The sequence below is a fragment of the Lampetra fluviatilis genome, chromosome 5, assembly GCF_964198595.1.
Source record: "Lampetra fluviatilis chromosome 5, kcLamFluv1.1, whole genome shotgun sequence".
In the NCBI taxonomy this organism is placed as follows: domain Eukaryota; kingdom Metazoa; phylum Chordata; class Hyperoartia; order Petromyzontiformes; family Petromyzontidae; genus Lampetra; species Lampetra fluviatilis.
The window spans coordinates 14,096,313-14,121,299 of record NC_136279.1 but is presented as its reverse complement, the minus strand read 5'-3'; the positions used below and the strand labels follow the sequence as shown (position 1 = coordinate 14,121,299).

Below are 24,987 nucleotides of genomic sequence, written 5' to 3'. Positions count from 1 at the left end.
GTGTTAGACGACTGGAAGACTCACGAGATGTGGTGAGAAATCCGAGGAACCCCAGGCAAGCGGGGAAGGCGGCGGCGGCAGCAGCAGCAACAATCACCCAAGCTCTGCAGTCCTCTATATATTAAGCTGTCATTGGCCAATTAATGAATGCGGCCAGCAGCAGAGCTTTAGTGCCGCAGGTGAACCAACTTGCGGTCGATCTTCTTGGTTCTTTCGGTAAAGTCACGTAGAAGGGAAGTAATAAAATAATAAAAATAAAACAATAAAATAATTCTCACGACGTTTCTGCCACAACGCAAGCAGCCGTCCTCAGGTGAAGACCAGGTCTGTCGGGGAGACAGCGTTTGAATGTCTACCCGACAGACCTGGTCTTCACCTGAGAACGGCTGCTTGCGTTGTGGCCGAAACGTCGTGAGAATTATTTTATTATGTTTAATTTTGTATTACTTCCCTTCTACGTGACTTTACCGAAAGAACCAAGAAGATGAATCCCTGCAGTCACGAAAGCTTTAAATCGAAATTCAACTTGCGGTCGTGGACAACATTTCTCGATCCAGGAACGCGACGATTTGTTCGCTTCGGATCGAGGGGCTACGGGGAATCGATGCGCAGTGTTTAGGGTCGAGTTGAGCCGCACGGAGTCGTCGTGGGTCCTGTGTGGGCTGAGTTCGCTTGGTGGTGGTCGCCTTGGTGGTGGTGGTGGTGGTCGCCTTGGTGGTGGTTGTGGAGGAGATCTCAACGCAGTCTCCCGTGGTGGCGTGACGCACAGCCACAGAGCGAGAGAGAGAGGCGGCAATGGAGACGATCGAACCCCATCGCCTCGACGCCGACGGTAACGACGGCTGCTGCTGCTACTGATGCTACTGCTGCTGCTGTTGTTACTACTGCTGCTGCTACTGATGCTACTACTGCTGCTACTGCTGTTACTACTGCTGCTGCTGCTGCTGTTACTGCTGCTACTACTGCTGCTGCTACTGCTGCTACTACTGCTGCAGCTGCTGCTGCTGTTGCTACTGCTGCTGTTACTACTGCTGCTGTTGCTGCTGCTGTTACTGCTGCTACTGCTGCTGCTGTTACTGCTGCTGCTGCTGTTACTGCTGCTACTGCTGCTGCTGTTACTGCTGCTGCTGCTGCTACTGCTGCTACTGCTGCTGCTGTTACTACTGTTGCTACTGCTGCTGCTACTACTACTGATGCTACTGCTGCTGCTGTTGCTGCTGCTGCTGCTGCTGTTACTGCTGCTACTACTGCTGCTGCTACTGCTGCTACTACTGCTGCAGCTGCTGCTGCTGTTGCTGTTACTGCTGCTACTGCTGCTGCTGCTGTTACTGCTGCTGCTACTGCTGCTACTGCTGCTGCTGTTACTACTGTTGCTGCTACTGCTGCTGCTGCTCCTGCTGCTGCTGCTCCTGCTGCTGCTGCTCCTGCTGCTGCTGCTCCTGCTGCTGCTGCTCCTGCTGCTGCTGCTCCTGCTGCTGCTGCTCCTGCTGCTGCTGCTCCTGCTGCTGCTGCTCCTGCTGCTGCTGCTCCTGCTGCTGCTGCTCCTGCTGCTGCTGCTCCTGCTGCTGCTGCTCCTGCTGCTGCTGCTCCTGCTGCTGCTGCTCCTGCTGCTGCTGCTCCTGCTGCTGCTGCTCCTGCTGCTGCTGCTCCTGCTGCTGCTGCTCCTGCTGCTGCTGCTCCTGCTGCTGCTGCTCCTGCTGCTGCTGCTCCTGCTGCTGCTGCTCCTGCTGCTGCTGCTCCTGCTGCTGCTCCTGCTGCTGCTCCTGCTGCTGCTCCTGCTGCTGCTCCTGCTGCTGCTCATGGCCGTGAACGTCACTTCTCGTCTCCGCTGACGTCTTCGTGTCGGGTTTGCGCATCAGCTCGCGTGGTGCTGGCGGCGGTGGTGGCCTCGGTCCTTGCCCGCCCCCTCCCCGACGCGTTCTGTGTCCACCGCCACCACCAGCGAGGTGTCGTCATGCGTCGTCGTGCGTCGTCGTCACAGTGCACAACTCCGCTGCTGGATGGAGGCTGTATTCGACTGCCGTGTCTGAATCAATCAATGCACGCTCTTCAACTCCTGTGCCACTAGGGAGACAAAGGCGGCCGGGCGTGGTGCTAGCCACCCACCCCCTCGTGTGCCGTGCTGGCCTTGATAGGTGCTCGCGAATATCACTTGCGCTAACAGTCTGTTAAGCCTGTACGAGGGATCTTTGTTACTATTTATACTTCCTCATTTTAGAAAAAAATCACAGAGCTGCCCAAATGAGCAATGAGATGTTGATGCTCATCTGGTAACTTCCCTACAGAACCAGTGGTGGACATTCTACGATCCTTTGGCGAGGACGAGCCCTTTCTCCTGGTTCTCGGGTTTCGACCCACATGTGAAACACGCATTAATTGGCCAACAATACTTTCATATGTAGAGGACTGCAGATCTTGGGTAATTGTTGGCGCCAGCCCACTGCCTCGCTGCTGCCATCACACTTGTCAGCGGTTCCTCCTCTCGCATTTCTGAGTCATTTCTCTCCCTTCGAGAGTGACCACATACTTTGCACTTTACAAGTTTAAATTAGTGTATGTACCATCGATACTTTTGTATATACTGTAGGAGTTTTATTATGGCTATAATTGCTTCTGCCATAATAATGTGGAATTCCCACCACTGGATCGGCTGTGAAAGAAGATAAACACCATACTCTTTGGTTCTTTCGGTAAAGTCACGTATGTAGAAAAAATAAATTAAATAAAACAAAAAATAAGAAATCACGACGTTTCGATCGCAACACAAGCGGTCGTCTTCGAGCGGAAAAAAATAATCCAGCAGTGGAACTGCTGAACCAGCGAGAGAGCTGTTACAACACAACTGCAGTGCTTGCGTCCGCGGATGGAATTCCTTTCCAGCTCAGACCCCACTTACTTGCCCATCGCCACGTAAATAACCTCTTGTTGTAACAGCTCTCTCGCTGGTTTAGCACTTCCACTGCTAGATTATTTTTTCCGCCTGAGGACGACCGCTTGTGTTGCGATCGAAACGTCGTGATTTTTTTTTATTAAAAAAAAATTCTACCTACGTGACTTCACCGAAAGAACCAAATAGTATGGATTCCTGCAGTCACGAAAGCTTCAAATCAAGATAAACACTGCCCAGCACCCATTTTATATTTGGGGCACTTAGTCTAGTTTTTAAGGTATTGTCTAAGTGTTTATTTTTTATTTTTTGTTTAATGTCTTAGGAACTGAAACCCTTCCTGCTGTGTCTGATGCAGCAAATGGTACTGACAGTGAGTCATATTCATACATTTTGTATTGAACATTTTCGATTTATTTTTACCTATTCACAATCTCACCCATGCGTTGTTTAATTGTTGTTGAATGTTTTAGGAGCTGAAACCCTTCCTGGTGTGTCCGATGCTGAAAATGTAGCTGAAAGTGAGTTCTAAGATTTATACATTGTGCTTTCATGCTCATAGATTATTTTGACCAATGCGCAATCTCATTATTACTTTACAAGTTTGAACGGAGAACTAACATTCTGTTATAGTAAAACTACAATGCCCTTCACCCAGAAAAAAAGCCTCCCACAAGACACGTTTTTATGAGGGTCCTGCAATGAGATGTGACCAATTTATTTTTTTCTGGTAGGAATTAGGAGTACCTAGAGAAAAAAACAATGCTAAAAGATCTGCACAGATAGGCTGAAGAATCCATTTCTGTATTGCGATCTCCTGGCCACTCACCTGACATCTGCTGGAAAGATGAGGCAATATTTCACAACGTTCCATCTGACACACAGAGACCCCCATTAAGTCTCTATCCGATACAGCCACTAGGCTGCACTTATTACAGCCGTATTGGTGAGTGAATTGGTTGAATCGTTGTATCTGCCTGACGAGCCCCAAGAGCTGGCTCAACTTGAATAAAATGCAACACCAGCTTTACATGGGGTAGGTTTTTCTGCGAATTAGGTTCCTGGCTGAGCCCATTAAGGACCTTGTTTATTCCACAAGTGACTCAAATGTGGATTCAAGTTGGTGAACGCGGTGGTTTTGGCTTAGTCCTTTGATTCCCTTGAAACAGAAAGGCATTCATTCCCAGGGCTTAAACGCTGGCTGCAAGATGAACTGGCTTCGTGGCCGTTATGAACACATTAGAGACATCTTATATAGATGTATATAGCGCCTTAGTGCAAGGCGCTTTACAATAATTATACGTAAGGTTGTAGTGGTTAAAATAAAGAGTGGGGTTGCTAAAAGTGTTGGTGTGGTTATGGTGACAGGAGGACAGGTGGGAGTGGTGAAGGAGGGTTTGGGGTAGGCCTGGTCCGAGCTAGGGGGCGGGGGGGCAGGGAGTATCAGTAGGATGGGCAAGGCAGAAGAAATGGATTTTGGAACATTAGAGATGCGGTATCAGTATGGTGTTGACCATCATCCTAAAGGAGATGTGCAGATCTGGGGTGTAGCACAGGCCCTCAAATTTGCTTAGTGGCATCACAGAGCCATTATGAGCCACCTGGCAAATTGTGAATGTCGTGTTTGTGTGTAGGAAAGCGAGACTGGAGGAATTTTGCAGGATTTTGGTGAGTCAATTGAAAAACTCCAGAGCATTTGCATTCCATTCCCATTTGTGCCCATATGGAACCTTGAGAAGAGTTGTTCCATTCATATTCTTAGGTTTTTTTCGGTAAAGTCACCAGGTAGGTAAAACATGAAAATTAATAAAATAAAATAAAAATCACGACGTTTTGGAGGCAACACAAGTCTCCGTCATCAGGTGGGACCGTCACAGCCGGATTAGCTGCATCAAGATATGCATCAAGATATGCATCAAGATATGCAGCTAATCCGGCTGTGACGGTCCCACCTGATGACGGAGACTTGTGTTGCCTCCGAAACGTCGTGATTTTTATTTTATTTTTATTAATTTTGATGTTTTACCTACGTGACTTTACCGAAAAAACCTAAGAATATGAATCCTTGCAGTCACGAAAGCTTCAAATCTAGAATTGTTCCATTCACCTTGTTAATGAATGTGTACGTGAATTACTGAATTGTTGAATGAATGGGTGTTATATTGATGAAAAGTAAGTAAATTAAATGCCTATTCTACAGGATCTTGGGTCTCACCAACAACTTTGCATACGTGGTGATGTTGAGCGCTGCCCATGACATCTTAAAACAGCAGGAAGCAGGGAACAGCACGCACACCAACAGCAGCAGCAGCAGCTTCATGCACGACACATCACCTGCGGTAATAGCACACTACCATATGCATTTTACCATGTGCCAGAATACCATACAAGTTATACTGTGTACAACAAGTACCGTAAACTACACCTTTCACCATTCATGAAATTGCACACTATTATATGCCTTATTTAATTTACATCAATAAGTACCATACACTGCACCTTAAGCCTTCACTTTGCCACACGCAATATCGCCGCCATACACTACCGTATTGCTGCAGAGATGGTGTGCGATGGACCCCTGTAGCATAACAACCAGTTCCAAGCAACACGTTTCATGGGACTCTTCCCATAGTTCCTCTCATTTTAATGAAACAAATTATTTGGTCATACTGCGCTGTCAGGGGTACATAAGCACAAATGAAAAAAACATATTGACGGATGTGTATTGTCATACGGCTAGCGTTGTGTGTAGGCTAGCAACCAGTGTAGAGTTGCATTTACGCGAGATACAGAGAGTGTGTAACAGTGTAGGGTGTGTATTGTATAAAGTGTACAAAGTGTGATCGGTGTTTCATTAAAGAATTGCCTCCAAGAAGTTACATCTCCAAGGCAGTCACTACAGATGTATTGAGTTTTTTTTCCATTATAATGAGCTCATGAGTGTCAATTCTTCTCCTGCAGACACATACTGAGAGTTGGGAGCCGATTTCATCCAACCGCTTTGACTGCAACCCACACTCAACTGCGGTGAGAGAGCGCGTGTGTATGTATGTATAAGTGTCACTATCTGTTCAGGCTGGGTTGTATATTCGTCATATTGTTGATGTATATCGTATTTAAATAGCTAAACATCTCAATGCACTTTTCAGGACAATCATATTCACATAAACTGTGCATAGTCAGAAAATAAAAATGACAAAATAAACAAAGCCCTGAGATAGCCAAACCACGCAGAAGCCATTTTGTGCACTGTAACCCCATGCAGATGGTGAATTGTTTTGTGATGTGTGATGATTGAGGCAATAACATATCTAATTCTTGCAGCCAGGGGTGGAAAGCTCAAGTCTTACGCCCGGGGAGAAGCGCTTAAGCCTTAAGCCGGGACTTACAGAGGCAACCAGCAGCGCCGACAACCCGGGGAGAGAATTCCAAACACCAGGGCTGGCAGGGGAGGAAAAGAGACCCCCCCCCACAATTTTGAGGTTGATTTTGGTCTTCACTAAGAGGCCTAAGCTGCTGGAGCAAAGTGTACAAATATCAGAGTAGAATGAGAGGAAAGAGATAGACTGGAGCTAGACCATTAAGGATCTTAGTAGCAGTGAAGGTGATTTTGTAACCGATTCTAGTTTGAATTGGGATTTGGTGAAGGAATAAAATACAATGTGATACGTGCTCTTAGATCTGGGTTTGAGTCAGAAGCCTGGTGGTAGCATTCAGGACCATCTGAAATTTTGTCGAAAGGGATTTAGGGAAGCTAAATCATGAATTTGGTTTTCAGCAGCAAAAAGGGTTGACATTTCTGATATGTGGATAGTCTGAAAAGAAAGCTCTGTAGCAAAGGTACTACCAAGGTTAGAGACATTTTCAGAGGTGGATAAATGGGCATGGGTTGTGCTTGGAAGATGAGCTGAAATGATCAAAGAAGACTTGGAGCTAAGTGGACTTTACACTGGCTTCTAAAGTGGTGCCCTGGGTAGGCGGGGGTGTCATAAAAGGCACTGCTGGGAATTTTCAGGCAGTTGCCCTTCAGCAACAATGGAAGGTGGGTGGGGGTGATACTCACAACAATGAGCAGAGCATCAGATGCATACAATACATCAATTAGGCATAGTGGTGAGCATAGTTGGTATCGTTTGCCAGTCATCTCTCTCTGTTAACCCATAACACTTTGGTCCTGTCCCATGACCTCCTGCCCACGAGTCTTTTATGAATTTCATGGTTTCCGTATGCATCTAGCTTGGTGTTGGCATCGTCACATCTTTGGGGTGGTAGACATATTTTGTTGAGCGTGTGAATACTGATTGTGGAATGTTGATGGCAGTGACCAATGATGTTAATGTGAAGCATAGATGATAGTGTACGTATTGGTAGATGTACCCAAAAAAGCAAACAGCTCCTGTAGACCCTACACCTAGACTGTGTGCCCTGGGCTGTCCCATATGAGTGAAAATTTGTTAATGAGAATACACATTTTGAAGTTACATTTAGGTGGTCCATTATAGTGTGGTGGTTGGTATCTCACTCCCACATGTTTTACTACCACATCAATCCAGTGATGGAATGTGCAGCCTGCATACCTATCTGCATGCAAAGAGCTGGTTAATGCAATTTTTCTTTAATACCGTTTTATGTCTTTGTTTTATAGGTGATACTCCTGGCGGACATTTTACCAACACTGCTCATCAAGAGCACGGCTCCGTTATTCATTCACCGTATTGCCTACAGGTGATTGTGTTCATGCATCGTGTGCGAGCACGTGCGTGTACTGCATTGGCACAGTGGGGAGTGCAGGTGATCCATCTGTCAGTGACCCAGCTAATTTAATCCATAACGCCTGCGTGTGTTCCTTGATTAGGTATCTAATGATTGCCCTCTCCTCGATTGAATGAATTGTCACAATTTGGACTTACAAATCGAATCAAGAATCAATATTTGCATTTTATTGTTTTTAATTTGTTCTCTCTCATTTTGTCCATGAACCAGACGTAACAGAATGTCCTTTGCATAAATAATCGATTGATTCATAATCGATTGATTCTTTGGTGGTGACATGGCCTAGTTTTTTGCACTTTTGCCACTTGTTGCGTGGATTCACGGTTCTAATCCAGCAGCTACCCTGATTACTTTTATTCATGAAAATACACCTCTGCTTCACAGTGGACGTTAAAGATCATGTGATGTCCTTCACAAGTGGGCTATTGCGTGCCAGCATCATAGTCCAAATTTACCAAATTTGAAGAAATACCTGCAAATTACTCATTTGAGATTACACGTAGCAATCATCATCTCAAACTGCAAAGACTTGGCAGGACCCTTCTGAAAAAGAGCCATGACACCCACTGAGGCTATTTTTGGTGAAGCCTAATGAAGAATAAAATAATAAATGCACGACTTGAAGTACGTATCGTGAGGAAACTGAGTTTAATTGATGGTTCTTTACACCGTGTGACCATGTGTGGTTGGCCCTTCACTATTTCTTGTGGTGTCAAATTGACAAGCACACCGATTAAATGTAAGAAGTAATCCTTGTTGGTATCTCCTTTATGCATTTTTATTGCGCGTTTCATCAAAATGCAACGTTAACGTGGTAATTGCATGTAATTTGCATAAATAAAAACCTATCAAATACCCTGAGCATGGTGCTGGCCAAACCACCCCCTCGTGTATCATGCCAGCCTTTAAAAAGTGCTCGCTAACATTACTTGCCTCAACAATCTGGGGGGGATCTTTGTGGCTGACTTTGTTTCACGTATTGTTGTATATGTGCATGCATGTGTTACAGGTTTCGCGTAGTTATTTGCGTGCTTACAGCTGCTGCCAGCTTTCTAATCGTCGCGCTATCCAATGGCGTCATCATGAGCATCATCGGTGAGAGACATGTCAGTGAACAGAGGGAGACTTGGGAGACTGGTGACAAAAGGTGGACACAGGAGGCCAGAGTGGGATGATTACATAAGTCTCAAAGATCTTAACAAAGGCATTATTAATAGTCTTTAGCCTTCAGAGAACTCTTATAACTCTACAATAATTTCTAATACAAATTTGGTAGGCTCATAATATTTAACCCTGCAGTGAATTATTTTCGTGTTTCAGAATCACAATTCCAATTCAGGAATTAAAATGTTCGCAATTGTGCAGCAATTGTAGTAACGTGTACAAATATGTAATAATCATGCGAAAACAATTTGATCTGTGCATCTTGAGCGTAATAATTTATGTTAATTTATTCACATGAATTATACTTATGGGCTATAGTATTCATTGTAAACGACCTAGGGAGTGGTGGAACAGTGGTTAGCACTGCCATTTCAAACATCAGTGGTGAGTGATATCCAGGTCCTTGACTGCCTTCACAGACCTACCATTACCAACGTGAGAAGAATGGTGAAACAATCTCCACAACTGGCTTGTCGGGTTTTCACCGATCGAGGAATTTCCCAGAGGCGGTGTTAATCCTGGGATCTCAAGCTTTTTAAACAGGGCCCTACATTTATAACAAAAATATAAATCAATGCATTTGCTCTGGTAAATATCAATAAAATAACAATGTTTGGGTGCTCAAGGGATCCATCCCTTATATTGCAATAGAGGAATATCACTGTCCCATAACTGCTATTGTATTTAAAGTAAGTATAAAGATTTCTTAGAAGTTCTTGATCTGGAGTTTACTCAATATAAGCCTTTCAGAAATCTTCGAATAGCAGCAATTTTGCAATTTATGACGCTTATCACGCACATGCTGTCTGTTTCACAAAAACAATGCAACAGCTCAACAAACTACGAAATTTACATTGTAAGTGCCATGCTGTAAATTACCAGCTCCATTCCATGCCAATTCAATCAGAGCCGTTGCCCGACTATCTCGGATATTGCTGGGAAATTTTCACCTGGGGGTTTTGGTGCCCGCTGAGTTCACAGATGATGCTCTTCTTTAAAAAAAAATTCCCTTCAAGCTGTAACCTTGGATATATCAACCTGAAGTGAAAAAAGTGACCTTGACTAGATAAATCGCCAATTTAGATGCTTCCATCATGTGTAGCACCTCATTCGTCTCATAATAAACACCGGCTTTCAAGAACTCCCTACTAAGAGCGCCAAAACTCACTTTTGGCAGTTTGCCATACTAGGGGTTAGTGATACGTTTTTTTCGAAATTCAGCCCAGCCCTTTAATCTGTGGGGGATGCGGGCACTTACCCACTCACGTTTGTTTAAAGTACATTAACTTGCTGATTTAGCAAAGCAGACTGTGCTGGCGGGTATGATTACTGCCTGCGTATCTGTTCCCTTGTGATGGGCATGTGCAGGTGTGACGTTTGCAAGCATCTCTTCGGGGTTGGGCGAACTCACATTCTTGAGTCTCACTGCTCACTTCAAGAGGTGAACACTCTCACAAACTCCTTCCCCATGGCTTGAATATCTATCCCTGGTGCAGCGTTGGCAGGGAATGCATTGTGTTCCCATGTGTCTCTTTATCCCAACATGTTCTCTTGTGTTTCCGCGTGTCCCCATGTGTCCCGTTTTGTCTCCACGTTTCCATTTGTCTCCACCTATTGCTGTGTCTCCATATAGCCACGATTTCCTCTGGGCCTCTTTGTGATCCCCCTGAGCAATGTTAACACTATCCCCTAGCATGCAGACCGACAAAACCAGGGGGCTAAAGTAGACTGACCTGGGCAGCAAACTTCACATCTCCTCCGACAATCGCATACCTGTGAACCCATATGGGTTACCCGTATTCTTGTACACGGAAATAGAGTTTTCAGTTCCATACGGCATACGGACCTGTTTTTCCCTTGTAATGGGACTTTGTAGGATGAACGTTGATATTTATAAGGGCATGGGATGAACAATAAGGTCTGAATTGGTCTGTAATGAGGTAGGCACTGATAAGGGGTTGACAGGTATGCACTCGTCCAAACGAGACTCCACAGGAAGTGATGTGAAATATCGGTGTAATCATCTAATTAGATTATCGAATTAGATTATTGGCTTATTTGTTTAATAATTTCTGGGATTTTTCTTATTGTGTCATATCTGTTGTATTTGTTGGTCTTATTTTATGAAGTGATGTTTTACTTGTCATTTGTTTTGTGTTGTACAATCGCTTGTTGTGTTTATTATGTGTGTGATGACTCCTGCACAAACAATAACACCAACAGGCATCCCTGGCGTTCTCTCCAGCTGTCATGTTGCTCTTCCTCTAGAAGTGTTCGGCACATGGTAACATGACGTCACTGGCTATACCAGTTTATAAAGGAATACCTACTCTCCGAGAGAGACGTATAATCTGGTCATACTACCCTCGTGAGCCTCCCTGGCCCTTCCAGCTGCGAGGCAGAAGTGTAAACACGGCTCTTGTGACTCCATGTGTCCCGATGTGTTTCTGTGCATGTCCCCTTGTATTTGTGTCCCCGTGTGTCTCAATTTGTCCGCTTGGCTCTCCATGTATTTCTGTGCATCTGTGGTGACTGTGAATGTCACTGTGTGTGGTACCGGGCTTGCGAGGCCACGGCTGATAATATGTTGTCATTATGTGCAGCTCGGTTACTGGGCGTAGTACCAGCCCTAGCGGGGCTTGGGTGAGCGCTGGTTAGCGCAGAAGCACCACGTACAGTGTGCGGTGCGGGCTCCCGTTGAGGGAGTGAGACTGAGCGTCAGCCAGCCAGGGTTACGTTGGGGCACGATACGCTGGTTGACCTGCCGATACGTGACCGGATGATATTGGAGGGGGGCCACCGGTGGACGGGGGCCGATGGGCGGTCACGTGGTATAAAGGAGCTCTCGGGAGCCTTCGGGGAAGAGCTCGAGAGTTCTAGAAGGTGGGCGGGGCGAGGGGCGGAGCCAGCCCCAGCCCAGGGGGATATAACGGGGCCCCGTGAGGGGCTCGGGGTTCTTCGGGTTGTTGGTGATGAAGATCCACGTCGGGTTGAAGAAGCCTCTAGCCACACGGTCTGGGACCCAGCTCGTGGTCCGGATCGGGATAGTGGGACCGTGTCTAGTTCTGCCGTAGCGTGGCTAGATGGGCGTTCAACACCCAAGTGTAGGTTACGCTATGTTGTGTGGAGTTGATGTAATAAATAGTGTTGCTACCAAGACAACGTCTGAAACTCAGTTGGACTCACTACACATCTATAAAAAATATATGTGTCTCCTTGTGGCTTAGTGTCTCTGCATCCCTCATACCCCCATGTAGGCTTATACCTACTTGGGTCCTCCCTGTGTCGACCCATGTGTCTCTGTTTGTCTGTGCCTACATGTCCCCACATCCGGTCATGTTCCTGCATCTCCGTTCCTCGGCGAGTGTCCCTGTATCCATCTTTATTTCCCTGGTATCCCTGCTTGTCCTCATGTCTCCCTCTGTCACTTTGGCATTGCATATCCAAATCTTCATGTGTGTGTCCCCCTATTCTGCTTTGTCTCCACATATGCCAGTGTACCCTGTACCGCCGTATCTCCCGCTGATTCACTTGTGATTGTCCGTGCCATCTCGTCCCTGTCTCTCCTGCTTGCCCAAGCTTGATCCCATGACTGGTGATTTGGGATGTGAGTTCTGCGTCTTCCAGAGTGTTCCGTTGTCTCCACCACACGTTTCCGTGCCTGTGCACGTGTCTCTGTATGCATCTCTGTGTGTTCCCAGCTCTGTCCTGCGGTTCTGGTCCTCGGGCACGGGGGCGGCCGGCTTGGCTGGGTCCCTTTCGTACTTGGGCTTCACCCAGGCCGGACTCAGCCCTAGCTCCACGCTGTTCATCATGCTGTTCGTGCCCCCTCTCATGGCTGCCAGGTGAGAGTGTGGCACCTACAGCAGCGGCCTCCTCATTGCCGTCGTCAATTGCATTATCAGCAGTCACCAATGACATCACCTGTAACGTTATCATTTGCAGTGGGCCTGTAATCATGCATCAATTAATTGATTATTATTGATTATACGCATGATAACGCGCATACAATTGTGCGTGTGCAAATAAATTATTTTCGATTTTCGACATTCACCACAATGTTCTTGTAAAGAGTATCGATTCTTGTATAAAACGTTTGTGTTTCCGTTTCATGGAAATCACTAAATCGCATGTGTGAGCATGTGTGCATATGTGCACAAGCACGTGTATATGTCTGTGTGTGCATGTGCCTCTGTGAAGTTGCGCATGTGTGTGTGTCTGTGTGCGTGTTCACATGTGGGGAGCGGTAGTGTAGCGGTTAGCATGCTGCGCTATGAACCTGGCGACTCGGGTTCGATTTCCACTCACGGCCAACACCAGTGACGATTATCTGAACCGGTCCTGGGTCTCCTCTAGGTCGACTCAGCCTGAAATGAGTACCTGGTGCGGTGTGTAAACATCGCCACTGGGGAGACAATGCGTGGTGCTGGCCACCCACCCCCTCGTGTACTGTTCCGGCCTTCATAGGTGCTCGCTAACAGCACTTGCCCCTACAGTCTGTTAAGGCTATACGGGGGATCTTTGTCTTTATCTTTGTGCTCACAAGTACAGGATGTGCATGATTTTAATCCATAAAAATCGGAGGTTCTGCTGGTTGGCACTCAGGCTCAGGCGAAAAAAATTGTGGGAGGATCGGGTGCGGTGGTCGCTTACTCCAGGATTAATTTTTCTACTCATTTAAAGAGCCTCGGCACCATACTCGACCAGAATATGTCGTTTGATCACCACGTGCAAAAGATAGTCGGGTCCTGCAGTTTTCATATCGGGGCTCTACAACACATTCTACCGCTATTGAGTCGTGACATAGCCAACATGGTGGCATGCAGCATAGCATCGACAAAGCTCGATTATTGCAACTCACTACTCTATGGGACGTCTGCCAAAAACATTAACAAGCTGCAGCATTTACAAACCTGTTTGTCACGTGTCGTGACGGGTACTGCAAGATCCGACCATGCCCATCCAGTGCTCGCTGAGCTACATTGGCTTCTGGTTGCTAAATGAACACATTATATGGTTGCACTCGTTACACACAAAGTGCTTGCCAGAAATGAACAGCAAAACCTTGCTGATCTCATCAGGGAATATAAACTATCACTTAAACTCCGGTCATCCTCGCAGAGGCTTTTAACTAGTCATCGCACAAAGGCAGTCACTGCATCACACGCTTTCTGATGTGCTTCTACAGCCATTTGGAACACTATTCCAATATTAGGAAGCCACTGGAGTTATGCACTTTTAAATTTAGATTGATAACTCATTTCTTTACAACCGCTTTTTGTGTTTAGGTTGTTGTCCTTTCCCCGCACCTCCTATTAGCACGGTTGGCTATGTACGGTACAAACGAACTTCAACATACATGATTTTGCATTTGTTTGCTGGTGTGTGCTTGCGAGCAGAACTTGTCCCAACAGTCCGTGAAGGCTGTACTGGGGATTCTTTGTTTTTGTGTAAGTGTCTGTGTGTGTGTATCAACTCGGCCTCAAATGAGAACCTGGTGCGGTGTGTAAACATCGCGACGCGGGAGACGAAGGCAATGTGCTGGCCACCCACCCCCTCGTGTGCCGGGCCGGCCTTCATAGCAGAGGTCGCAATTGGGTACCCGTACCCGTACCCTACACGATACCCGGCCGGGTACGGGTAGCCGGGTATCGGGTAGGGTACGGGTATGGGTATCCGATTGCGACCCTGGTGCGGCCGGGTACGGGTAAGGAATCAAAACCCGTTTGCGACCTCTGCTTCATAGGTGCTCACCAACAGCACTTTCCCCAACAGTCTGTTAAGACTACACAGTGGATCTTTGTCCATGTGTGTGTGTGCAGCTACTGGTTGCTGCTGGTTTTCCCGCCCGGATGGAGCCAAAGAGAATGTGGCAACACTTGCTCATTGCGGCCCGCGGAGGAGTCTCAACGGCCACTCTTAAGCACAGATTCCGATGATCTGGCCCCTGACCCCAACAACGAGCACTATGGTAAAACTACGACGGGAAAACACAAGTTGAAAGTAGAGCAATTCAATCGCAAGTTTCTTTCATTGGCCTTTTTCTTCAACACTCGAGGACACTAAATCAGGCCGTGTAAATCGTGAGTCACCTTGTGTGTCGGTCATTCAATATGTTTACAAATGTCAGCCCTCAAAGCTGAGCCGGACTGAATTAACTTAAAAACGGAATTGCTTTGTTGTGCAGTCCTTTGTGATCAACCCATTATATTTGAGAACCCAGTTTAATTTACATGTGGATGACACCTGGATATGAATCTAGGATCTCAATGGTGGAAATTTAGTTCTCCAACATTATGAGCCCTCTAAATAACTCAGCCACTTCAATAAATGAACACCAATTCTAGATTTGAAGCTTTCGTGACTGCAAGGATTCATATTCTTGGGTTTTTTCGGTAAAGTCACGTGACTTTACCGAAAAAAACCCCAAGAAAAATGAACACCAAGTCTACTTGCTATGTTTCCATGGCCATTAGAAGTTGTAGCCGAGCCGTGCTGAGCTGTTTTTGGTACGGAACCGGAACAACTCGTTCCTTGTCACAATGCTGCGAGAACCACGCGGCACCGAGTCCGGCGTGTCCCACTCCATACCCCGCCCCTACCCCATCTTTTCCCTCCACAGCTGGAGGGAAACAATAGTTAAAAACAAAAATAGGTTCAATGCAGGCTTAGGTTTTACTATTCCAAGGTAAAGTTTCTTTATTATTTGTATTCACTTCGGGATCGTGTTTTTTCTCTCGTAAATACACAAACCTGACCTTAACATTGCACATAGTTCTGGTTGTTTCTTATTATTGTTTATTTGCTATGTTTATAACATGTCCCTGCTTCTGTATTATGCATTGCCTGTAAACCCTTCCCATGTAACCTGCTTACTGTTTTGACCATGTCACCATTGAAAAAGTGCTTCTTAGCTCAATGGGCCTTTCGTGAAATAAACTAATTGAGAGACACCAATAACCGTCCACCTGATTTGCAATGACCCGTGATGCCATAACTGGTTCAGAGGTTAAGTGGGCGACGCGGCCCTCTATTAGTAGGCTGCATGGCCCTGTTGGTGCCTACCCCAACAAGGCCCAGTTCATAATTCGGGCCACCTTGCTTATCAGTTGTTGGTGAAGCATTGCATTGGGGCACTTTTAGATGTTTTTATGATTTCGTCTAACAACCCCCTCTTGAGTCGAATCGCCATAACTTGAAACCATAAGTGGGGAGTCACTCGTCATATTTTTGTTCACAGGTTTGGAAAATGACATTCTTTCCTTTAAGGATAAGTGGCTTATTGTGAAGGTGAGAGAATATGAAAGTGACAACGTGATGCTGATAAGAGATGATGTTGATTATGCTGTTGTAGCAGATGTCAATGATGATGTTATTGTGAATTTAGTTTTCATTGTTTGTGGTGAAGAAATCGATTTAATTTAGGTGATGTTTACGGTGATATTAATCATGTTGATAATAATGATATTGGTGATGATGTGATTGTGAAATTGTTGATGGTCATTATAATATCGACAATGGTGACAGTAATTTTGAACTAGTTATGATTTTCATTGTAATGGCATTTCAAATTTTCTTGCTGTGGTTTTCACACCTGATGACGATTGCTTGTGTTGCAATCGAAACGTCGTGATAATTAAATTGGTTTATTATTATTTTATTATTTCCCTTCTTCGTGACCTTACTGAAATAACCAAGAATATGACATTGATACTGTTAATCATATCGTGTTGATGTTTATAAGAATGTTAAATACAGTGTACCATTTGTATATATCGTAAATTGTATAATAATGATGAATGTTGACGTATTGTTGCATTTTTAAAGGCTAATTGAACGCTGTAAGCACAGCGCCATCTAGTTGCATGATGACATTAGTGACAATCGTGCTGCTGTGGTAATTGCAATGAAGGTAATGCTGCTTTTGGTGGTGTCTCCAGAGTTTGCTGAGGTTCACCATCCCCCTTGCTCTTGTGTACTTTGCCGAATACTTCATCAACCAGGGCTTGGTGAGTCTGCCGGTCAGGGACCGTTGGTCCTCGCAACACAAACGCATTCCTCTGGAGTTGAGGAACTATACGTCTTCTTCATTTGTCAACAAGAATACTAGAAATACACATGTAGTTGACCATCAGAGCGGGACATGATCATTGATAGTATACAGAACCCTTACGTGTTAGTGTCTAGAGCCCTTGTCTCCATTTAAATGTCAGCAATTTTTTTGTCTCCTTTTAATGTAATAATAACCATTCAAAAATAGCTTCCTTTGCAAAACACCATCAATATGTACAAACTGCTGTTAGTGACGACGACATGATTCGCTGTTGACTACGATTTTACTGACAACTTTTACTTACAGTTGTGTACTGCCTCACCCATCAATAGAGAACACTCCACATAAGGAGATTTCACAAAAATTAAACGATGTTTTATTGCGCAGTCATTTGTGTGTCGGGGCTGAAACCATCAATCTGCCACACTAAAGGATGCGTTTTTATCGCGAGTGGCTGAAACCCAGATAGGAATCCAGGATCTTCGTTGCGCTGAATGAATCTTGACTTAAAGGTTCAAAGAAGTTAACAAAAAACGACGACGTTTCGATCGCAACACAAGCGGTCGTCATCAGGAAGAGGGGTAAACGTCGTAGTTTTGTTATTTGTTAATTTCTTTGAACATATCTACGTGACTTTACCGAAAGACCCCAAAGAATATGGTGCTGAATGCTTGGATGCCTGGGCTATGTAGCCACCTCACTCATTATTTTATTCCGTCAGGTTTAATTCCAACGATCAATGGTTAGATTGATTATGAGCTGCCTGGGGCTGCTCCCATGGCTGATGTGCGTGTGGTTGTGTCTTCTTTCATTACAGTTTGAGTTGCTCTATTTCCCAAACTATTACCTGAGTCATGGGGATCAGTACCGCTGGTGAGACCTCATTCACACTCCACCCCTTACTGTGTATGAATATCAATGTGTTTTCATGTTTTGGGCATGTGTGGATGTGTATATGTAAGTGCATGTCAAATGATAATGATAATAATTTAAAGCTCTTTGTCAATCCACATTCATTAGTTACAGTTTATGCTCAAGCTCATGCTACATGCATAACATTACACATGTAAAGACTGATTATTTTCAATATGTATGTGTTGAAATTGCAGCAGTTAAAGATGCTACTTACACCACATTAACACAATCGTAGATATTCTTTGGGTCTTTCAAAGAATATGAATTCCTGCAGTCACGAAAGCTTTAAGTCAACAATAATAGATGTTTCAATAGAATAGCAACCCTAATTCGTGACGGTCCATTGAAAATTGCTCCTAGCTTAGTCGATGTATGAATGTGCATGCGAATGTGGCTATCATGCTGTGGTTACAATGCTCGAGTCATATTCATGAGGCCATGACTTAAATTCTTGGATGGGAGATCATATTTAGTGAGAATTACTTTGTAGGAAATCAACAAGCAGACCCGCCTCTGCAATGGGATTGTGGAATTGTCACCCCTGGTGATGATTAGCACCAACTTATGTTTGTTTAAGCAAGGATACATTTTGAATTTTAGAAATAAAAAAAAAAAGTTTGTTTTACACGTCTCAATGTAGTATGTGTATACATGCAGGCTAGCCTGCGTATGATCCATTCTGGTTTAACCACACTGGATTGTGTGAGGAGCTCACAGATCTTTGAAAAATCTGGACAAAGTCCCATCAGTGAGCTCCTCCGGCAAGCGAGGCTGCATTGGCTGGGTCATGTAGCCTGCATACCTAGCCACTGCATGCCCAAGCAGCTTCTGTTTGGTCGGATAGAGGGGGCTAAATGGGCGAAGCACGGACTAGAGAAGAGAGATGGACTGATGTGATACAGAAAGATGTGGAGGTGATTGGACTTGTCGATGACTCGTACCAGCGGTGTCAAGATCAGCCTCTTTGTATGAGGTTTGTGAAGCCAGTCCACCCTCCAGTAACAACGGTGGGTGGAAAAGCAATGCTCGCAGCAATGACCAATGTGCTGAGTGGCTAAAATTCAGAGAGGTGGCACAGAGGGGAACATGGTGCATCTGCCAGTCATCTCAAGTCAACCTATGGCACTTGGGTCTGTTCCGTGACCTCCTGCCAGCGAGTCTTCGACACTTCACGTGGCGTCAAAGTGTACTTAGCATGGCACAAGTGCCGTGGTAACGTCACCGCCACTCCACTTAGTGGCGAACAGTAGTTGTTATTGTATATATGTGGAGCGGCGTCACGGTGGTTATGTGTACTGTGATATGAACCCCGTGACTTCAGTTCGATTCCCAGCCATGGAAAATACCATTTGGTGAGCAGTGTCATAACTCGTTCTGTACAGCTCCGAGGACAACCCGGCCTTTAATGAGTACCTGATGCAATGTGTAAGCACGAACACTTGGGAGACGAGGGCAATCGAGCGTGGGGCTGGCCACACCCCCTCATCATGCACCTCGTCGACCTTAATAGGTGCTCACTGACAGCACTTACCCTAAACATCTATAAGCGTTCGTGTGGGATGTTGGTGTTTATTTTTGTGTGTGTCTGTGTGTGTGTTAGGTACCAGGCGACCTATCAGTTGGGGGTATTCATGTCTCGCTCGTCAGCTCAGTGGATCCGAATCTCGCGCACCTGGATTATCGCTCTGCTGCAGGTAACTCGCCTAACTCATCGTCACTTTTCTCTTTTGTGTCATTCATCTGTAACAAAAGAGCTAAGGGACTGCATTGTTGAAGTCTATTATTTACAACAACTTACACCATTCATCATTAAAATCTGAAATTTCAGGAAGAAATGGCCTTTAATTTAGTGCAGAAGTACAATTTCCAGACTTGTTATCTGTTATGTGTGTTCCTGGGTTAAATCTATTAGGGTTAAATATATTATTATTACTGTGAGTGCTCTGCTGGTCAGGGATTTGCTAAACTTGTTAGGGGCAGGGTTAGTGCTGGGCCTGTGAGAGGGTTGGCAAAGTTTATTTGTTTCAGGGCTACGCATGTTTGTCTCAGGTTATAGCAGTGAAGGTTGGGCTTAGGTGGACTTAGCCTCCGGCTACATCTGCTAACATTAGGGCTAGGATCATTAGGGTGAGGCCGTAAATGGAATAAAACCATCAACTACTCCATGGTGACAGACTCATTTGCGAGTGCGAGCTCGATATGGGCTCACGCCGTGACTAAAGCCAAGCACAAGCACAAACGCGTGAATGCGTTGATGGTGACTTGGCGTTCGACGACACACAGTCGTGCATGCACCGTCCCCCACCCCTGCAGGTCATCAACCTCATCGCGTTTTTCTTCCTCGTCTTCTTCACGGTGCTGCCCACGTTTTGGCTGGCACTACCCATAATCCTGTGGGAGGGGCTGCTCGGAGGGGCGGCCTATGTCAACACGTTCCTCAACATCAGTGCAGAGGTTCTAAAACGCTGCTGCTTTTCACGTGTTCACTCGTGAACAGTCTTGCTCGTGTTTACACTGTTTACTCATTCACTCAATAACATGTGTAATTTACTGAGGCATTCACTTGTTTATAAAGTCATCTATTCATTTAGTCGTTTACTGGTGCATTCTTACATTCATTTTTTCCACATGCTTGTTTACTAGTCTGCTATTTTCTTTGTTCAATGAGACGTTTGTATTTGGGGGATATCTGAACATACGCCACCATGCTTGAGCCTGTCAGAGGCCAATGGCAGGCACCCACAACAGGGTAGTGGGGACCCTGGTTAAACTGTTGTTATTTGTCAATTCACTTGTTCATATTCTCATCACTTGCTGCTCATGTATCTTGTGTCTGTGCGTGTTTCCGTGTCTCGTGCCAGAGGGATAAGCGTCGCCGTGAGTTCTCGCTAGGCGCGGCGAGCGTGGCGGACACGCTGGGCATCGCCTTGTCGGGCGCCACTGCCATTCCTCTCCACGACTACCTATGTGCCCTCTGACCCCTCACTTCATTGGCTCTAAAAGTGTAATCTTCAGGGACCATTACACATCACCTTGCAATATACCAGCATCAATGGCTGACAGAACAAGCACCAACAACATTGCACAACCACAACACCACTATGTCCACCACCTCTACTGGCCTCAGAACCCCCACGATATAAAACATGGCCACCACCGCCTCATCATAACATCATTGCGACACAGAGTAAAAACTCTGAAAGCTCAATTAGGGGCAGATCCTTTCTGGTGATTGATGTCAAGCCATCCTGTAATTAATGTGTAACACTTAAATGTACTTTACGTTTAACTATTATATAACAACTGTTACTAAATTTTCATTTCTAGTTATACTGCAAATATAACTGCAGTTGAATCTGTGTTGCTTGCCACCATACAGAGAGACAGATGGCTTAGTAGTGTTTATTATGGGCTTCACGAAATCAGCAATCTTCTTACAAGTAAGTACTATGCAGTCGTCATCAGCCATGATCTATCCACAGCTAGATGAAGGCCTCCCCATGCCATCGCCATTGCGCCCGTTCCACAGTGCTATTACCATGCGGTGGTCATCCTCTTAGTCGTGGCTGCCATTCCGTCAGCAGTCTCGTCCATCAGCCATCATTCCGTCTCGCCCCTTGTCCTCTAAGTAGGATTTGTGTTTCTTCTTCTTGGTTCTTTTGGTAAAGTCACGTAGAAGGGAAATAATAAAATAATAAAAATAAAACATAATAAAATAAATAAAATAGTTTTTTTTTTGTTTTTTATATTACATATATTTTTTTCTTTTATTATGTTTTATTACTTTATTCTTTCCCTTCTACGTGACTTTACTGAAAGAACCAAGAAGATGAATCCCTGCAGTCACGAAAGCTTTAAATCGAAATTTAGGATTTGTGTTTGTTCCCTAATCCATGTGTTCTTGTTTCTGTATCGGTGTAGTTCCAATCATGCATCTCTCCATGCCTCTGTTCAATGTTCACATTTTGTTTCAGTTTCTTTGTCAGTCTCCTTTCTTCTGATGCGTATGTCGCAGCTGGCAGTATGCACCGATTGAAATCTCTCTTCCTCAGACACATTGGTACGCTTCCTTTAATTGATGTGGAACTTTCGAAAGGCACTTTCCATTGTGTTTACTAATAAATGCACTGGATAGGAATATTTACTTGAACAAAAATATTAATGTTCTTAAATTTATTTTCCAAAAACATATATACTGAATATACTGTAAAACAATATTTAATTGTAAAAGAAAAAAACATGTACAGAAATTTAGAAAATGTATAAATGAGTGTGCAAGGTTATCACTAGCAGAGCACGTGTTCACTCGCGGGTCTGTCACGTGATCTGCAGCCTGTGATCTTGGCTCAGCCACTTTTGGAAATCTCAAAGCAAATGAAATACATTTATTCAATCAGTTGCCAACTTAACTTATGACTTAGTTTATGCAGAACGCTGTATGCTGAACACAGCTTACCATTGCAACAGTGTTCCTTGTAGAGATTCTTTTTTTCTTTTCCAGGGAGCCTCTACGGCTTTGCTCTGTCCAGAGGTTGTACTAAACATGTAAACAACGCAACTGCACCACCAACAGCATATATGCCAACACCTTCAACATCAACAACCATGATCACATTCACTGCCAACTGACACCTTTAACTGAACTGTCAACACCACAAATGCCTTTTTGGAATTCCCTTGCTTTTCATAATTTGACTTGATTAGTTGAATAAAGCCATTGCTGTATTCGATTCCGAGATCAAATATTTCAAGTACAATGTACATAAAACTATTAATCGTCACTGTTTTAGTCCCTAATGTGTCCCAGTGCTACTGTCATTAACGATGACCACAAATGCATTTTGGAATTTCCTTTTTATAATTTTACTTCGTTAAATAAAGCCATTGCTGTATTCGACCCAAGAGAGAAAATATTTTAAATACAATGTAAATATAGAATGAGGAGTAATCGTCGCTGTTTTAGTGGGCTGATGTGTCCCAGTGCAATTGTTATTCACGAACAGGGTGCTGCTCTCTTCTGACGATCAATCGCACACGCGATTGCTTGAAATATTGCTGTGATGACTAAATGATAACTGAAGAGACATCTTTTTTATTTGCCTGTCGCCATCACAAACGATTACATGTAAACCGACCATGAACACTGTCAAGCGGACCTTGTTCACATGGGATGCCATGCTGGATGTAGGGGCGTGTAATTGAAGTGGCAAAACATGCCTCCAAGTTATGTTTTTTTAAACAAACTCGTGAGATGCTAATGGCAGCACTTCCTCGTAGGATAAACGTACGTTATTAGTTATGGGGTGTACATATTTTTTTTCCGTGGAGTTGTGCCATGGCAATTCTGGTCACATGCATTTCATCTGGGAACTACATTTTTCAAAGTTTTCTGAGTATTTTAAATGTTTTTTTTTTATTATATCGAGTATCATCCTCAACTATGAGTGACTGCCAATGACATATGCTTTCCACCTTTGGCAATTTGCAGCATCTCGTGGAATTCAAGTTCCAGGGACCAAGGATAAATTGCAGTCTTGGCCGCTGTTTTCAGCCAAGGGAGCTCATTAATATTCATGACGTTGTATCGTGACAATGGTTAATGCTCTCATTGTATTCACAAAGGTGCATGTCGTGAATATTAATAAATCACCTGATATCCAAAGATCACTGTGCTCTATAGGTGCTTGAGACTTGGAGCCAATATAATGGTGATTCAAGGTTCTTACGGTTTAATAGACACTCAAGATTTTAAAAAAAACATAATAAGCCATAGGTAGTATTTAGCTTAATTTACCGCACCCAAGATTTAAATAGACATACGAGAACATTTACAATTCTTAGGTTTATTTTGAAGTGTCAGAGATTACAACAACAAAAGATTACATTTAAAACCCTGCTCAGATATCAGAAGGAATATCCTGTGCCATCGTATGCGGCCGCTTTGTTAATAATATTGAATGATTTGTGTAAAATGTAAGAAGTGATGTAATTTAATCTTGATGAACACATGAATGCTGATGGCGAGACGGCTGATAGCTGGTGATTGTTCCACTTTAGAGTGGCCTCTGATTGGATCTGAGGTTCTTCCTGAAATGGGAGGCTTGAGACGAGGCGATAAACAATGAAATCATGACTTCTGGTTCACGCAAATTAAAATGTAAGCAAAACGTGTAATATTTGCCAGTTTACATTTCAGGTTCATTCATAGAAATATACTTGTGTTTATATCGTTTATATGGTCTGCTCTAGGAAACATACATTATGTACATTACATGGCATAAATGCCATGTTATGTACATGCTGTGCATTATACATGGGGTTCTTGATTTTTGGTGTCAATTATATTATTGGTGTGAAATTTTTTTCCCCCACTCCAATAATTTTGGGTTTTCAGTGCTTTCACTTTTTAATGCACTGCGATGGGTTCCGCATTTGAGCTATTAAAGAAGTCGGTGATAATTAAAATGCATTGAAAATAAAGTTACGATTTTATGAAGAGAAAGTGTTCATGTTTATATTCTTAATTCTACTGGGAAATAGTTTCTTTCTTTTTGCCTATAATTAAAACTGTAAACCTATTAACATTGGACTAATTTGGGGGAAGATGCTTTGCAGTAATGGGAACTTGCTGGCAAACTGAAAATGTCATGATTTGTTACATTCAGCTTTTATCCACTGCGGGATGAAGTCATCCCAAAGCCATCACTTCTAATGGTCCTGCAATGCAAAAATCCATCGAGTTCCTGTACACGAGCTGATGCAATTTGTCCCATCCCTACTGTGTGCCACCATACAGACTGCCACAGATGCCCAATGTCGGTGTGAACACGACTTAGCCACAGGTGCTGAAAGCTACAGAAACTGATCCGACTGATTTCGCTTTTTCAGTGACGTTTAAAGACAGACATTTCTAAATGGTAGGTTACACTCTTAAAATTGTGGTGTGAATGCATTGATTAAACCAAATTCTTAAGTTCACACATGCATCGAATCACGTCTCATTTGTATACAGACAGACGTCGCGGAACGCGAGGGTTACATTCCTGTAAAATGCAATGTTGGGGAAAACCGCGTTCAACCAATAATAGACTAAATGGGGAAAATGGGGTTTATTTCCCTCTTAAACTGTTTTAAGTAATTCTACAAGATTTCCGCCCTTTTTATTGTATAAAATTCGCTCTCCATTTCTTGTGTT

At 44.2% G+C, this 24,987-nt stretch overlaps 1 protein-coding gene across 3 annotated transcripts; it reads left to right on the top strand.

Moving 5' to 3' along the window:
- Nucleotides 1-598: 598 nt before the first annotated feature.
- Nucleotides 599-24,748, top strand: CLN3 (CLN3 lysosomal/endosomal transmembrane protein, battenin). Of its 3 annotated transcripts, none has more exons than XM_078856851.1 (17): nt 599-832; nt 3,213-3,251; nt 3,361-3,408; nt 4,522-4,555; nt 5,088-5,226; nt 5,849-5,914; nt 7,533-7,612; nt 8,670-8,755; nt 10,193-10,265; nt 12,526-12,669; nt 14,647-14,795; nt 16,065-16,114; nt 16,765-16,833; nt 17,695-17,750; nt 19,393-19,486; nt 20,106-20,246; nt 20,654-24,748. In XM_078856851.1, exons 1-17 carry the CDS (start codon nt 796-798, stop codon nt 20,768-20,770), a joined length of 1,422 nt encoding a protein of 473 aa, XP_078712977.1. In that variant the 5' UTR covers nt 599-795; the 3' UTR covers nt 20,771-24,748. The 3 variants fall into 3 exon arrangements, with proteins under 3 accessions (XP_078712977.1, XP_078712976.1, XP_078712979.1); XM_078856850.1 differs by having other exon boundaries at nt 3,213-3,260; XM_078856853.1 differs by lacking the exon at nt 3,213-3,251.
- Nucleotides 24,749-24,987: the final 239 nt, after the last annotated feature.

Excerpts from the sequence above, each read along its gene's own strand:
- CLN3 (XM_078856850.1), top strand. The coding sequence starts at position 796 with ATGGAGACGATCGAACCCCATCGCCTCGACGCCGACG. Across the intron at positions 14,796-16,064 it reads CCCCAACAACGAGCACTATG|GTTTGGAAAATGACATTCTT; the intron begins GTAAAACTACGA and ends TTTTGTTCACAG. Across the intron at positions 20,247-20,653 it reads TCCTCAACATCAGTGCAGAG|AGGGATAAGCGTCGCCGTGA; the intron begins GTTCTAAAACGC and ends GTCTCGTGCCAG.